Source organism: Cherax quadricarinatus, chromosome 10 (genome assembly GCF_038502225.1).
Source record: "Cherax quadricarinatus isolate ZL_2023a chromosome 10, ASM3850222v1, whole genome shotgun sequence".
In the NCBI taxonomy this organism is placed as follows: Eukaryota; Metazoa; Arthropoda; class Malacostraca; order Decapoda; family Parastacidae; genus Cherax; species Cherax quadricarinatus.
In genome coordinates, this window is record NC_091301.1 from 2,827,153 (window position 1) to 2,842,696 (window position 15,544).

Consider the following 15,544-nt stretch of genomic DNA (forward strand, 5'->3'; position numbering starts at 1 on the left):
TATATATATATATATATATATATATATATACATATATATGCTCACACATCGGTGAGCCAAGAAAAGGGAGCACTTTCATCATTATTCATTCAATAGCTTCTTGCAAGAAGTTTACCAACAATACAAAGTGTTGAGTATTACAAGGAGACGCTCACCTGATAGCCTCAGTGTAGTGAAACTTTGCTAAGTCGGTGTTGCCAAGGTCTTTCTGCAAGTTGGCGAAGTTGTAGTGCATCTTGGCGTTGTGTGGCAGAGTTCTCAGCCCCGACCTGTACGAGAACATTGTTGTGGTAGACCCACTGATTATTCTCGTCTAAATCCGTCTCACTCAAACACAGCTGAGTTAAACTGAACATTTTGTGAAGTTCTGGGGATTTGCAGCTTTAGTATCCATCAAGTATTTGTGATCATGTTAGATCAGAGTGGAAGGAGGTAGAGTGGTGGAAGGTAGAGTGGAGAAAGGTAGAGTGGTGGAAGGTAGAGTGGAGAAAGGTAGAGTGGAGGAAGGTAGAGTGGAAGAAGGTAGAGTCTAGGAAGGTAGAGTGGAGGAAGGTAGAATCTAGGAAGATAGAGTCTAGGAAGGTAGAGTCTAGGAAGGCAGAGTCTATTAGGTAAGACACATATGCAACAGTTAGGTATCTTTATTTCGAAATAAAGATACCTAACTGTTGCATATGTGTCTTACCTAACAACCTGTCGGTATTTTATACCATTTTAATGTTCAAGACAGAGTCTAGGAAGGTAGAGTGGAGGAAGGTAGAGTCTAGGAAGGTAGAGTGGAGGAAGGTAGAGTGGAGGGAGGCAGAAGTGGTGTTGGGGTGAGAGTATGTTAATATTTAGAAAGGATTCAGGGTAGTAATTGTATTTATTCTTTTCATTAACCATTTTTTCTTCACACTTTCATCTTTAATTACAGCATTTTAAGTAACTTTTGTTAACACTTCCATAGCCAGTGTTGGTCTAGTAATACAGGAACACTTTAACTATGGTGTACCGCGACACAGAATACTGCCAGCAACAAACCTTCTTCACCAATCATCCAAAACAACACATTCCGTCACTTTTCGTCATTCACGGCAAAATTTCATGTATTCATTTGAATAACAAGCAACCAGGACGCAGACTTACAGGAAGAGCGTCTCTCTGGATTCCCAGTCACGATTCCTGTGTACGGTCCTGCAGGAGAACACGAGCAGCAGCAGGAGGAGGCAAGGTGCTCTCAGTCTTCCCACGCGAGACATACCCACACTCACCAGCACAGAGTAACCCAAGCTGGGGATGCACCACAAGAAGCACAGCATCACTGATTGGACACTAAGCGCGAACTAGGTACGTAAATGCTAAAAAAAAAATCAATGGGATTAAATACACAATACATAGGTAACCCACAAATCGAGAATGGAAACTAAACTGTGTTCGTTCTGGATATTAATCAAATGGCGACATTATATTGGTTTTTCCATTTTGTGGATTGGATGCGAACTGCAGCATCCACGGCAGTGTGACTTTTATTCTTCACGGGAGTAATATTTCACTTAGTAACGGCTTCACATAGCTCCTGGAGAGCGAAACGTTGCCACAACAAAATGTCACATTAGTTACATCTGTGTTCATTTACCAAACAATATTTCACTTGTTTACACGTCCAGGCGAGGAAAATGTTTGAGTAAGGAGCGAAGATAAACCATCACTGAGGTCAGAAGATGCTAGCTAACACACTTTGTTCGTCTCACCTGGAAAACCTACAGCTTAGAGCACACCAAATATCTTTATCATCATAGTTTACTTCACAGTGTTTGTTTATGTCACGACCACCTTGGTCACGTCCCGTCCAATAACAAAATAAAGACACAGGAGACTGATTATTGTAAAGGGGATATCAGCTGAGATATAAGACAAATTAAAAAATGGGCTTTGGAAAAAGCTACATCACTGACAGAATTAGATTAGAAGAGCAATAACTCGTTTTCTTTTTAGAAGAAAAAAAAAAAGCAGTAGTATGAGTCTTGTGCTTGAAGTGCTTCAGGATCTCAGTGGTAGAAGATCCAACTCACAACTGCAAGGATCCGAATTAATCTCCTGGCGATGCAAGACGTGTAGGGCAATTCTCTTTACATCTGCTGCCCCCTTTTCACCTAGTAGTAAATATATCCCTAGAAGCTAGTTGGCTGTTGTGGGTCGCATCCTCGACGAGAGAACTTGAGGACCCCGAGGCTTTTTATTGTGTTCTCTTACGTTATTAACATTCCGAGGTTAACTCCCACAAAGACACACCAAGTGCTGGTGTGGCGAGCTGGTCCTACAACTCGCCGGTATATGATCCACTGGATCATGCTGGCCTTTTAAGAGTCACTCATCTAGGTATATTTCTGTCCACCCTAGGTATCTTTATTCCGAAACGTTTCGCCTGCACAGAAGACTTTTTCAGTCAAGTGCATAGGAGGCAGCACATACGATAGAGATGTCATCAGTCCATCACCCTTCAAGTCGTAGTTTTAAAGTGTTCAGTCCCTCAGCTGGGGAAGAGTTTTGCTGCATAGTCTGGAACATTGTTCAGTGTGCAGATTTTGAACTAATCCCTCCAATATTTTCCAAGTGTAGATTATGATGAATCTTTCTCGCCTACGTTCTAAGGAGTACAGCTCGAGGGACTTCAAGCACTTTCACTAAAAAAAAAACCATACCACGGGCGGGAATAGAACCCGCGATCAGAGAGCCTCAAAACTCCAGACCGTCGCGTTAGCCACTGGACCAGCTAGCTACAATAAGATTCGTCTGTAAAAACTTGCATTTGTGGTCACAGTGGTGCCTATGCTAACCTTCCTATGGTGTAGAAATATACCTAGTTGGGCGAATCTTATTGTGGCTAGCTGGTCCAGTGGCTAACGAGACGGTCTGGAGTTTTGAGACTCTGATCGCGGGTTCTATCCCCACCCGTGGTATGGTTTGTTTGCAATCGTGTCATTACGGTTTCGTGAGTTACTTTCAATAGTTTAGGTGCTTGACTGCGTGTATACGATCTGATAATATTCTCTCTATATTTTCCAGTTTAGCAATTTCGCCCCCCCCCCCTGAAGGTGTCCGCTAGTGCACAGCAACACTACAGCCTAGAGAGGAGTAGCGAACTGAAAATTATTATTGGCTTGGCATCTCTTGTTTTGAAAGTTCTCGTTATCCAACCTATCATTTTCCCTGCAGTTACCATAATAACACTGTTGTGCTCCTTGAACCTGAGATCTTTTGATATTATCACTCCCAGGTCTCTAACATTTGACTTACATTCTATTGAGTGATTTGAGTTTGTCTTGTACTCCGATCCTGTTGGCATTTCCTCCATCCTTCCTTAACGTAGTAAGGTGACTTGCTGGTCATTGCCTGAGTTAGGTTAGGTAAGGTTTAGCAGGAAACAGGGCAAGTGTTCCTTGACGCGGGTCTAAGTTATACGATGACCCGGTCATCTGACCGAGGCCTTCCGCTGGCTTACCACTTTAAACATTTATGCCTGAGTGAAAGGTGATGTGCGAGCATTTGATCTCTCTTAAAAGCAGGCAGCACTAACAAGGTAACAAGAATAAGACATATTATGCAAGATACTGCACAACGTTTCGCCCACTAAGGGTGATACGTTGTACGTTAAAGATTCTCCCCGCATATTGCATTTTGTTCTTTCCACGTGTCGGCTTTAAGACGGACACATGTGGAGATGGACACATGTGGAGATGGACACATGTGGAGATGGACACATGTGGAGATGGACACATGTGGAGATGGACACATGTGGAGATGGACACATGTGGAGATGGACACATGTGGAGATGGACACATGTGGAGATGGACACACGTGGAGCAATAATGACACATATTAAGGAGAAAGTTCCTTCACCAGGGACTTTACCAGTCCAATTACTGCTTAATAAATGCCCTAATTACCGCATGTGTTTTATCTGTCGTCTGTGTTAATCACCACCTGTAACTTCAGTCTCTCACCTCCATGAACATGAACAGCTGGAGATGCAACACTCACCTGGGGATGCAACACTCACCTGAGGATGAAACACTCACCTGGGGATGCAACACTCACCTGGGGATGCAACACTCACCTGGGAATGTAAAGGATTCTCTCAGCAACCACGAAGCCAACAGGAAACAAGAGGTTGGTTGCTGGTAGGAAGGGCAGCACCAGCAGCGACCAGCCCAGCAGCAGCGCCTGACCTTCCCTACCCTGTGGGAGACCAACAATACAATTGTTGTTGTTGTAGGTTCGCCGGTCTTGTCCCAGCCAGGGTCTTCTCCGGACAGTGACCCGGCAGCCAACAATACAAGCAAGTAGAGCTAGTTCCCCTGGGAGGGACCGTGTCTACATGTGTCCCCAGTCGTAAGGGGATGGTGCATACATGACGTGGGACAAGGTCTGTAACCAGGAGATATAGTGGAAGAAAAAGTTGCAGAAAAACTTAGTCTAACTCCTATAGAACTTGTAAATTAAAAAAATATATATAATAATATGGAGGATAAGGAAGAAGGGACAGAGAGAGGAGAGGTGAAAGAGGAGGCTGATGAGGAGGTAGGGGAAGAGAGAGACACGGGTAATTGGACTCATACTATGATAGTATCTAAGAAAACATTATCTTGGACAAAAGATAGCAAGTCGTAAACCAAATATTTTCATGAGTAATGAGAAGCAGAGGAGAGACGTAACAGTGAGGAGAGAGAGAATGATTAACATACAGGACCTGTTAAACGATGGAAGAGAAACAGAGTTCGCAAATAGCTGGGTAATAACAAGGGTTTCTTGATTAATGAGGATTTACGGATGCGCTTCCATCCCAAATTTTAATGGAGTTTTCTAGGGATGAATTAAAGATGGAAGGAAAATTAAACCCGTGTTTTTTTTCAAGAGTAAAATTAATAATAATAATAATAATTTCAGATAATATCACCTTCAGCAGGCATCCAGCTCTCAGGATGAGCAGGATGGCGGCATAAAAGGCGATCGAAGCCACCAGCCTGAGGTCGGTGAAGGAGGTGACCAGAGGGATGGAACCCATCTGCCAGTCGTGAGCCAGCCTCCAGGGACACACCAACAACCAAGCGTTGAATGCTGGCAGGTACAGGAACGTCAGCAGTCTGCACCACACCAAGGAACACCCTTATTAGATCAGTTACCGAATACATAAAAATCACGGAAGATTAAAAGTTGCAAATAAATATCAGAAACAGTAAGAACACCAGTTTATAATTACCTCCTGTGGGTCAGTTAGCGACAGATTGGTTGTCATTCTTTCTGGAAAAGACGTTGAATTCGTCACGGCAAAACACGACTGAAACTAAACTGAACAGTCTCTACCAATAAACTTTAAGATGGTACTAAGTCCTGCAGTCACAGAGGCTTCTGTTGTTTTCTGTTAGTGATAAAAACACTCAAGGAAACAGAAGAACGCTTAACTGTAAGTAAACAATGGTTCGTTCATATTGTGTAAAGCCTAGCATCTGAGGGAAAGATGCTGAGTTATCTTACGTGGTTAAGAAAGGTGGAGAGAAAGATGCTGAGTTATCTTACCTGGTTAAGAAAGGTGGAGAGAAAGATGCTGAGTTATCTTACCTGGTTAAGAAAGGTGGAGAGAAAGATGCTGAGTTATCTTACCTGGTTAAGAAAGGTGGAGAGAAAGATGCTGAGTTATCTTGCCTGGTTAAGAAGGATGGAGAGAAAGATGCTGAGTTATCTTGCCTGGTTAAGAAGGATGGAGAGAAAGATGCTGAGTTATCTTACGTGGTTAAGAAAGGTGGAGAGAAAGATGCTGAGTTATCTTCCCTGGTTAAGAAGGATGGAGAGAAAGATGCTGAGTTATCTTGCCTGGTTAAGAAGGATGGAGAGAAAGATGCTGAGTTATCTTACCTGGTTAAGAAAGGTGGAGAGAAAGATGCTGGTTATCTTACCTGGTTAAGAAAGGTGGAGAGAAAGATACTGAGTTATCTTACCTGGTTAAGAAAGGTGGAGAGAAAGATGCTGAGTTATCTTACCTGGTTAAGAAAGGTAGAGAGAAAGATGCTGAGTTATCTTGCCTGGTTAAGAAGGATGGAGAGAAAGATGCTGAGTTATCTTGCCTGGTTAAGAAGGATGGAGAGAAAGATGCTGAGTTATCTTACCTGGTTAAGAAAGGTGGAGAGAAAGATGCTGGTTATCTTACCTGGTTAAGAAAGGTGGAGAGAAAGATGCTGAGTTATCTTACCTGGTTAAGAAAGGTGGAGAGAAAGATGCTGAGTTATCTTACCTGGTTAAGAAAGGTAGAGAGAAAGATGCTGAGTTATCTTACCTGGTTAAGAAGGATGGAGAGAAAGATGCTGAGTTATCTTACCTGGTTAAGAAAAGTGGAGAGAAAGATGCTGGTTATCTTACCTGGTTAAGAAAGGTGGAGAGAAAGATGCTGAGTTATCTTACCTGGTTAAGAAAGGTGGAGAGAAAGATGCTGAGTTATCTTACCTGGTTAAGAAAGGTGGAGAGAAAGATGCTGAGTTATCTTACCTGGTTAAGAAAGGTGGAGAGAAAGATGCTGAGTTATCTTACCTGGTTAAGAAAGGTGGAGAGAAAGATGCTGAGTTATGTTACCTGGTTAAGAAAGGTGGAGAGAAAGATACTGAGTTATCTTACCTGGTTAAGAAAGGTGGAGAGAAAGATGCAGAGTTATCTTACCTGGTTAAGAAAGGTGGAGAGAAAGATGCTGAGTTATCTTACCTGGTTAAGAAGGATGGAGAGAAAGATTCTGAGTTATCTTACCTGGTTAAGAAAGGTGGAGAGAAAGATGCTGAGTTATCTTACCTGGTTAAGAAAGGTGGAGAGAAAGATGCTGAGTTATCTTACCTGGTTAAGAAAGGTGGAGAGAAAGATGCTGAGTTATCTTACCTGGTTAAGAAGGATGGAGAGAAAGATGCTGAGTTATCTTACCTGGTTAAGAAGGATGGAGGGAAAGATGCTGGTTATCTTACCTGGTTAAGAAGGATGGAGGGAAAAGTGCTGAGTTATCTTACCTGGTTAAGAAAGATGGAGAGAAAGATGCTGAGTTATCTTACCTGGTTAAGAAGGATGGAGAGAAAGATGCTGAGTTATATTACCTGGTTAAGAAAGGTGGAGAGAAAGATGCTGAGTTATCTTACCTGGTTAAGAAGGATGGAGAGAAAGATGCTGAGTTATCTTGCCTGGTTAAGAAGGATGGAGAGAAAGATGCTGAGTTATCTTACCTGGTTAAGAAGGATGGAGAGATAAATGCTGAGTTATCTTACCTGGTTAAGAAGGATGGAGAGAAAGATGCTGAGTTATCTTGCCTGGTTAAGAAGGATGGAGAGAAAGATGCTGAGTTATCTTACCTGGTTAAGAAGGATGGAGAGAAAGTTGCTGAGTTATCTTACCTGGTTAAGAAGGATGGAGAGAAAGATGCTGAGTTATCTTACCTGGTTAAGAAGGATGGAGAGAAAGATGCTGGTTATCTTACCTGGTTAAGAAGGATGGAGGTAAAAGTGCTGAGTTATCTTACCTGGTTAAGAAAGATGGAGAGAAAGATGCTGAGTTATCTTACCTGGTTAAGAAGGATGGAGAGAAAGATGCTGAGTTATCTTACCTGGTTAAGAAGGATGGAGAGAAAGATGCTGGTTATCTTACCTGGTTAAGAAGGATGGAGAGAAAGATGCTGAGTTATCTTACCTGGTTAAGAAGGATGGAGAGATAAATGCTGAGTTATCTTACCTGTTTAAGAAGGATGGAGAGAAAGATGCTGAGTTATCTTACCTGGTTAAGAAGGATGGAGAGAAAGATGCTGAGTTATCTTACCTGGTTAAGAAGGATGGAGAGAAAGATGCTGGGTTGTCCTGGTCGCTGAAGATAGGTGACGCTCCTCTCAGCATCCAGAGACGGAAGACCAAGATAACTGCTCCCTACATGTACAAAAAAATAATATATATATATATATATATATATATATATATATATATATATATATATATATATATATATATATATATATATATATATATATATATATATATATATAAAACTCCGAAAGATATTTTTGAGAGGGAAGTAGTGGCTAATGTGCATTAGAAGAGCTGGTTCATGAACGTTAAACGCGACGTAAACAACTATAGGCCAATATCAAACTTACCATTGCTATCCAAAATCTTCGAGAAACTCGTGCACAGGAGACTATATTCATTTATAACGACACAAAACATACTCATCCCCTGCTAATTTGGATTCAGGAAAAATAAAAGCACTAATGTTGCAATTATAAAAGTGCTAGACCTGCTTTACACAGCATTGGAGAATAAGGAATATCCGCTAGGAATTTTTATTGACCTACTCCACAAACTTTACCACTATGGTATAAGAGGCCATGCGCTTGCATATTTTAAATCCTACCTTTCTAATAGGTATCAGTATGTCACCATTAAAGACACAGCCTCATCAATACGGCCACTTGATACTGGAGTTCCACAGGGAAGTGTCCTTGGACCCCTGCTCTTCCTCATTTACATCAATGATCTTCCAAACATATCCCAACACCTGAAACCCCATTCTCTTTGCTGACGACACGACTTCTGTCATCTCCCACCCTAACCTTACCACCCTCAACACCATTGTTAATGAGGAGCTGCTCAAAATATCGACTTGGATGACAGCCAATAAACTTACACTTAACACTGGCAAAACCTAATATATTATGTTTGGTAGCAGAGCAGGTGTTGCGCAACTTAACATTAAGATCGACAACACTCTAATTTAAGATCGACAACACTCTAATTGCCAGACATAATGAGGGCAAATTCCTTGGCCTATATCTCGACAACAACCTAAATTTCAGCACCCACTCTTCATAGATCTAAACTTACTCCCTGTTCAGAACATCCACACTTACTACTGTGCAATCTATATCTACAGGACCTTAATAACCTTGACCTAAAACGCTTTCTTGATAGTTGTGACATGATCCACAGGCATAACACCAGACACAAACATCTCTATGACATTCCCCGTGTTCGAATAAACCTTTACAAAAATTCAATGTATTTCAAAGGACCTAAAATTTGGAACACCCTACCTGAAAACTCTAGAACTGCAGACACATTCATCACTTTCAAAACTACAGTTAGAAAACATCTCCCTGATACACCCCGTCAACTAACTACATGATAACCACCTGGTGGTTCACAATTACACTCACTCACTCACTGACTGTAAACCCAGAAATACTAATCTTAATCTTAAAATAATAAATCCTAACTAGTCATAAGTTTGCCTATGATACTCCAATATAGACACCTTGTATTGTGCCAAAAGAAAAGCATTCACATTGCTAAACTCACAAATTATGATGTAGTCACTTAGCCTTAATACCATAATCTGTAAGGATTTAATGTTAAGAATTAATCTCACTCTGCTCGAAATACCTAGCCAGGCTAGGTGTCCTAGTGGCCCCCTCTGTAATTAGTATTTTATAACATGTAAACACACAATACCCAAAACCTGTAAACCCCACATTGTAACCCTTATAGAGAATAAACTTGAATTGAATTGCATTTTAATTTCTACAGGTTTATTTTAACTTACCATCAAACAGAGCCGTGAGAGCCTCCGTACAAGAGGCCTCAAGTGTTTCATTGTTGACTGATGACCAAATAATCTGGAAAGAGTTGAAGCATTATGAATATAATTATGTTGGGAAAAAATCTATATATTGTAGCTATTTTAGCCCTGAATGATCTATACGCGTTTAGGGCTTAATTTTTTAAAATCTAATTGAAGCTTAGTTTATATATCCACGATGTGGGTAAAGCTGACGAGAAAAAGAAGAATTAAGTATATATAACTGATCTCAGCGCCACATTTCGGTCTAAAACTCCTGGTTATGAAAATGAATTTTAATTCCCCACTGAATTCACCGGTATAAGAGAGTACCTTCAACATATAGTATATTATATGATCGGTTGTCATCATATATCCCCCTCCCCCCTTATATAGCGTTTATACATAATGTTCTTCTCATGGATGTCCTGTAGACTGTATACATACTCATGGTGGAATAATAAAGTATACAAGGTTAAACTACGTTACAATGGATCTTGCATCTCCAAGAATTTCGAGTATTGAATTATGAAAGTTTGATAAAGTGATCTTAACTACTCGTTGTTCCCGGAGATAATACTCGTGTTTACCAGTAAGAAAATATTGCAGATCTTTTCTGTGTAGCTGAGTGAATGTGAGCAGATTTATGAATTCCCACATTGTCAGTGTATAGTGCACTCTACATTGTCAGTGTTTAGTGCACTCCACACTGTCAGTGTATAGTGCACTCCACACTGTCATTATATAGTACACTCCACACTGTCAGTGTATAGTGCACTCCACACTGTCAGTGTATAGTGCACTGCACACTGTCAGTGTATAGTGCACTCCACACTGTCAGTGTATAGTGCACTCCACACTGTCAGTGTATAGTACACTCCACACTGTCATTATATAGTACACTCCACACTGTCAGTGTATAGTGCACTCCACACTGTCAGTGTATAGTGCACTGCACACTGTCAGTGTATAGTGCACTCCACACTGTCAGTGTATAGTGCACTCCACACTGTCAGTGTATAGTACACTCCACACTGCCAGTGTATAGTGCACTCCACACTGTCAGTGTATAGTGCACTCCACACTGTCAGTGTATAGTGCACTCCACACTGTCAGTGTATAGTGCACTCTACATTGTCAGTGTTTAGTGCACTCCACACTGTCAGTGTATAGTGCACTCCACACTGTCAGTGTATAGTGCACTCTACATTGTCAGTGTATTGTGCACTCTACATTGTCAGTGTATAGTGCACTCCACACTGTCAGTGTATAGTACACTCCACACTGTCAGTGTATAGTGCACTCCACACTGTCAGTGTATAGTGCACTCCATACTGTCAGTGTATGGTGCACTCCACACTGTCAGTATATAGTGCACCCCACACTGTCAGTGTATAGTGCACTCCACACTGTCAGTGTATAGTGCACTCCACACTGTCAGTGTATAGTACACTCCACACTGCCAGTGTATAGTGCACTCCACACTGTCAGTGTATAGTGCACTCCACACTGTCAGTGTATAGTGCACTCCACACTGTCAGTGTATAGTACACTCCACACTGTCAGTGTATAGTGCACTCCACACTGTCAGTGTATAGTGCACTCCATACTGTCAGTGTATGGTGCACTCCACACTGTCAGTATATAGTGCACCCCACACTGTCAGTGTATAGTGCACTCCACACTGTCAGTGTATAGTGCACTCCACACTGTCAGTGTATAGTACACTCCACACTGCCAGTGTATAGTGTACTCCACACTGTCAGTGTATAGTACACTCCACACTGCCAGTGTATAGTGCACTCCACACTGTCAGTGTATAGTACACTCCACACTGCCAGTGTATAGTGCACTCCACACTGTCATTATATAGTGCACTCCACACTGCCAGTGTATAGTGCACTCCACATTGTCAGTGTATAGTGCACTCCACACTGTCAGTGTATAGTGCACTCCACACTGTCAGTGTATAGTGCACTCCACACTGTCAGTGTATAGTGCACTCCACACTGCCAGTGTATAGTGCACTCCACACTGTCAGTGTATAGTGCACTCCACACTGTCAGTGTATAGTGCACTCCACACTGTCAGTGTATAGTGCACTCCACACTGCCAGTGTATAGTGCACTCCACACTGTCATTATATAGTGCACTCCACACTGTCAGTGTATAGTGCACTCCACACTGTCAGTGTATAGTGCACTGCACACTGTCAGTGTATAGTGCACTCCACACTGTCAGTGTATAGTGCACTCCATACTGTCAGTGTATAGTGCACTCCACACTGCCAGTGTATAGTGCACTCCACACTTTCAGTGTATAGTGCACTCCACACTGTCAGTGTATAGTGCACTCCACACTGTCAGTGTATAGTGCACTCCACACTGTCAGTGTATAGTGCACTCCACACTGTCAGTGTATAGTGCACTCCACGCTGTCAGTGTATAGTGCACTCCACACTGTCAGTGTATAGTGCACTCCACACTGTCAGTGTATGGTTCACTTATTCTCTTTTACTTAGTTGGCTAAAAAGACAGTTATTATTATTACGTGAAGAAAGGAACGAGAAAGATATAAAGACGAAGGGTGACAGACGTGAGCCTTAAGTTTCGAGGATCACCTCCGTCACCTACCTCCTGACGTGTTTCCTGTGAAGGATGACATCCCAGGCGGCGCAGGCTAGCAGGGCGGTGAGAGCCGGCTCCTTGCACAGTGTGCCCACTCCAGTCACCATCCCCGCTCTCTGCACCCACACCCACTCTTTATTCCCTTCTCCTCCTTCCCGTTCTCCTTCTCCTCCATCTCCTATTCCTTCCCTCACAATGCCCGGTATCTCTCTTCTGGTGTTCTCCCAGCCTGAGCCGAGGCTTCTTCCTTCCCCTCCTCCTCCTTCACCTGCTGATTCTCCTTCGTCGTCGATTCCATCTTCATAGTTCGGGTTCACTCTGTCGGTCTCAATTGCACTGGTGATAAGTACACATCAGATCAGAGAGTACACAAAATGGTTACATATTCCAGAAAAACTGTGCAAAATAGGAATTAACCAAATCATATCTCTCAGAAAAAAACTATTTCGTAGAAGCATTTATGCCACAAAATAATTGAAAAACAAAGTTAAGTTATTTACTAAACAGCTTTCGATTTGAAACTGAAACCTTCTTTAGTAAGCTAAAACTGTACAAGAGACGTAGTTTGTGAAGGTAGTTCTCGCGATCTAAGTCAGGTTGTGTCATCTAACAAATGGCTCAGCAGGAAACTGCCGTCAGGTTAAGGGTAGTTTAGAGAGGGAAGTTGGGGAAGGGGTGTTGCTGGGAGGAGTGGGGGGGGGGGGGGGTTATGGATGCAGTGAGAGCCAAATAGGCGACTTAACGAGTCATCATGCCCGTTGTCGTGAAGGTGTAATGGCTGCAGGTGGCTGGGTTAATGTGATGTTATGGTTGTTGACAACCAGAGCCAGGATGTTAAATTGGCAGTCAGGGAAGAGACATGTTTGTGAACTGTACTTATAGTTGATACTGTCCCACACTCATGTTACTGTCCAACAGTCATGTTACTGTCCAATAGTAATTTAATACAGAAACCTAATGAGTACCTCACGGTACCTGGATATTGTGATTCTATATGATAGATACAAAGTGGGAAAGTAAGGTAGGTATGTTTCCCTGTCATATTCCATCACACAGGATGGGTCACACAATGTGTCAGCCTGAGCTGGAAGACTTCAGTAGTGCCAGCCTGACCTGGAAGACTTGAGCAGTGTCAGCCTGAGCTGGAAGACTTCAGTAGTGCCAGTCTGAGCTGGAAGACTTCAGTAGTGTTAGCCTGAGCTGAAAGACTTCACTAGTGTCAATCTGAGCTGGAAGACTTCAGTAGTGTTAGCCTGAGCTGAAAGACTTCAGAAGTGCCAGTCTGAGCTGGGAGAATTCAGTAGTGCCAGTCTGAGCTGGTAGAATTCAGTAGTGCCAATCTGAGCTGGGAAACTTCAGCAGCAGTGTCAGTCTTAGCTGAAAGACTTCAGTAGTGTCAGCTTGTGCTGGGAGACTTCAGTAGGGTGGTGATGGGAAGAACTGGTTATAAAAACTCTTCCTGAACAGTGGAGTTCACCTAAGGTTACAGGGGGAATTTATCTGTGGTAACGGAGGAATTTACCTGTGGTAAGAGAAGATGGAGGCGAGGAATGCCAGGGCAGCCAGCAGGTCTGCTCGTCCCACCAGCCCCGTCACCTGCAACAACAAAAACGACACATTGTGTAGATGCAACTACATCATAACTGCAACAGTTCGCAGTAACACTGTGGCTGCAACATTCCGCAAGTAACAGCACCGTGGCTGCAACATTACACAGGTAGCAACACCTTATTACGAGTACTACTAACCAGCAATCTGAAAATAAAATAAAAAAAATACTAGATAATGTCTGGGTCCCTTCTGGAACCTGGTGACAGTCTGCCAAAGACCGAAACATCTAATCCTGTGGAAAAATACACCCATGCACAGTTCAGAACATTAATTGGAGGAAACGTTTCGCCACGAGTGGCTTCTGCAAGACAGAAGAAACTACTCGTGGCGATACGCCTCGTATAATAAATGCCCTGAGATGTATAAATTTCTTTTACCACGTCCTGTCGGTATCACCATAAGATTTTTTCATTTAATTAATGTTTTCGATTCACGGGTTGTGAAGCATGAGTGTATTCACGAGGGCCTCTGCTCAGGCACTCTTGCTTGCTTGTACAGTATCATCCTCAACCTTCCTACACAAGTGGGTCACATTTGATGGTCAAATGTGACCCACTTGTGACGGCCGCACGGTTGTGTTGACACTGCACAGTGTGGAACCTGCGTTAAAGTGAATAAATAATTACATGTGAGGGCCGCATACATTTCCTAGAAGGGACACCATTTTGGGACGCCTGGACTGTATTTACGGTGGTTTTTGTGTAATAAATCTTCACCAGGTGCCAGATCAACCAGGCTGTGATGGATATGTGGGGCTGCGGACCGCCAGCAGCAACAGCCTGGCTGACCAGGTTAGCACCAGACGAGCCTGGCCCACGGCCGGGCTCCGGGAGTAGAGAAAAACTCTCAGCACTCATCAAAGGTATATCAAAGGTGAAGGCATGCAGTAGAACTGTAATTAATTAGAACCTCACGCAATAACTATCATCATTGTTGTTATTGCAATCAAAGCTAGGTGCTAAACCCACAAGGACTTTTGTACTGTTGAAATCTGGAGGAAAATGACTACGTTTCTCTAGTTATTATTTCAAAACGTTTTGTGAGACTATTTTTAATATAATCATAACTAAAGGCTTTATGCCTTTATTATTATTATTATTATTATTATTATTATTATTATTATTATTATTATTATTATTATTATTATTATATTATTACCATTATTATTATTATTATTATTATTATTATTATTATTATTATTATTATTATTATTATTATTATTATTATTGTTATTATCATTACTATCATTATTATTATTATTATAATTATTATTATTACTATTATTATTATTATTATTATTATTATTATTATTATTATTATTATTATTATTATTATTTTTGTTGTTGTTGTTGTTATTACCATTACTATCATCATCATTATTATTATTATTATTATTATTATTATTATTATTATTATTGTAATTATTATTATTACCATTATTATTATTACCATTATTATTATTATTATTATTATTATTATTATTATTATTGTTATTACCATTACTATTATTATTATTATTATTATTATTATTATTGCTATTATTATTATTATTATTATTATTATTATTATTATTATTATTATTATTATTATTATTATAACTAAGCGCTGTGCGAGATCACAAGAATATTTATATATATACCAGGAAATACGAAGCGGAATATTTATTAACATTGAAGTTATTCAAAAAAAAGAC

The 15,544-nt window shown here is 41.2% G+C and overlaps 1 protein-coding gene across 1 annotated transcript in view; it reads right to left on the minus strand.

Moving 5' to 3' along the window:
- LOC128687862 (protein O-mannosyl-transferase TMTC1) overlaps positions 1-15,544 on the minus strand; it is a 53,916-nt gene that overhangs the window by 14,052 nt on the left and 24,320 nt on the right. The window contains exons 3-10 of the mRNA XM_070083836.1: positions 13,763-13,836; positions 12,247-12,576; positions 9,599-9,671; positions 7,823-7,926; positions 4,941-5,127; positions 4,101-4,222; positions 1,129-1,272; positions 156-269 (exon numbers count right to left, since the gene is read on the minus strand). Of these exons, the coding sequence (XP_069939937.1) occupies positions 156-269; positions 1,129-1,272; positions 4,101-4,222; positions 4,941-5,127; positions 7,823-7,926; positions 9,599-9,671; positions 12,247-12,576; positions 13,763-13,836 (1,148 nt within the window). The remainder of the gene's footprint in view (positions 1-155; positions 270-1,128; positions 1,273-4,100; positions 4,223-4,940; positions 5,128-7,822; positions 7,927-9,598; positions 9,672-12,246; positions 12,577-13,762; positions 13,837-15,544) is intronic.